The sequence below is a fragment of the Acanthisitta chloris genome, unplaced genomic scaffold (genome assembly GCF_000695815.1).
Source record: "Acanthisitta chloris isolate BGI_N310 unplaced genomic scaffold, ASM69581v1 scaffold23566, whole genome shotgun sequence".
Lineage (NCBI taxonomy): Eukaryota > Metazoa > Chordata > Aves > Passeriformes > Acanthisittidae > Acanthisitta > Acanthisitta chloris.
Genome location: NW_008676801.1, coordinates 10,076 through 11,326, shown reverse-complemented (window position 1 = coordinate 11,326; position 1,251 = coordinate 10,076). Strand labels below are relative to the sequence as shown.

General features: G+C 50.4%; 1 protein-coding gene across 1 annotated transcript in view; it reads left to right on the top strand.

The window, feature by feature from the left end:
- Positions 1 to 4: 4 nt before the first annotated feature.
- The window catches only part of UBFD1 (ubiquitin family domain containing 1), a gene marked incomplete at its 5' end in the record, with an annotated part of 6,601 nt that continues 5,354 nt past the window's right edge, over positions 5 to 1,251 (top strand). The window contains 2 exons of the mRNA XM_009076277.1: positions 5 to 119; positions 194 to 402. Of these exons, the coding sequence (XP_009074525.1) occupies positions 5 to 119; positions 194 to 402 (324 nt within the window). The remainder of the gene's footprint in view (positions 120 to 193; positions 403 to 1,251) is intronic.

The window sequence follows — 1,251 nt, the reverse complement described above, 5'->3', positions numbered from 1 at the left end:
GGAGGGCGGCAGGGAGCTGGTGGAGCTGAAGGTGATCTGGAACAAGAACAAGTACGACGTGAAGTTCTGCCTGGACAGCACGGGGGCCGAGCTAAAGCAGAAGATCCACTCGCTCACAGGTCTGTCGGGGCTCCCCCGCCCGGCCGCGCCTCCCCCGGCCCTGCCGGCTCCTAATCGCTGTGCTTCTCCCCAGGGCTCCCCCCAGCCATGCAGAAAGTTATGTTCAAGGGACTTCTGCCAGAGGAGAAAACGTTGCGGGAAATCAAAGTCACAAACGGAGCAAAAATAATGGTCGTGGGCTCCACCATCAACGACGTGTTAGCAGTCAACACACCCAAAGAAGCTGCTCAACAGGAGGTTAAGGCTGAGGAGAACAAAAAGGAGCCACTTTGCAGACAAAAGGTTATTCATGTCTCTGTACTTGGTGGTGTGGGGGAGCTGTAGGAGTTACATAGTTCTCTTGCAGGTCCTTTGGGTCCTGTTCCTCGTCAGAGCCTTCTAGGAGTTCGTGTCTGACAGCTCAGTGAGGGAAGGGCTCTGGGAAGGGCAGATCCAGCAGCAGAGAGTGTTTAGCCTGGCAGAGGTTGAGGCTTTCCAAGGCACTGCCTGTGTCAAGCACAGCTCAGTGTTTTGGACAAGGAATGGTAAATAATGGGAACCTTTGATGGTTATTAGTACACAGTCCAGGTTAATTCTGTCTAAAGCATAACTGATTCCTATTGACAAAAAAGAGTTTGATCTCCCAAAACTGATTAGAATGCACTCCAGGACAGCAGCTCCTGCAGCTGTCCCAGCACTGCAGGGCACGTGGGTGTTGATTTCTCTCTCACATCCTGAGCACAATGAGGTTGGTTTGGCGCTGCTGCAGCATGTGGGGCTGGTCAAGGACTTCCAGCTCAAGGTATTACCAGCCCTGTATCTCTCTCAAAATAAGTTTGATGAAAACTAAGTAGTGCATCACTCAGCTGCATATGAAACATGTTGTGGTTGTCTGTGATTTGTCATAGTTCATACTCCCTGTGAGTCGCATCGTTGCTTCAAGATGCTCAGCCAGGCACAAGCTGTAAGCATGGATTTATTAGTTCCTGCTGCTCTAATTGTTCTGCTTTGTGCTGGGTGATGTGGCAGATGTGGAGGGTCCCTGACATTCACTGGATGCAACACTTGACTTAAAACTCTTAAAATGCCAACTCTGTGGTTCAGCGCAGATGAGATTGGAGTGGACTTGGCATTCCTTATCTTTTATAGGCA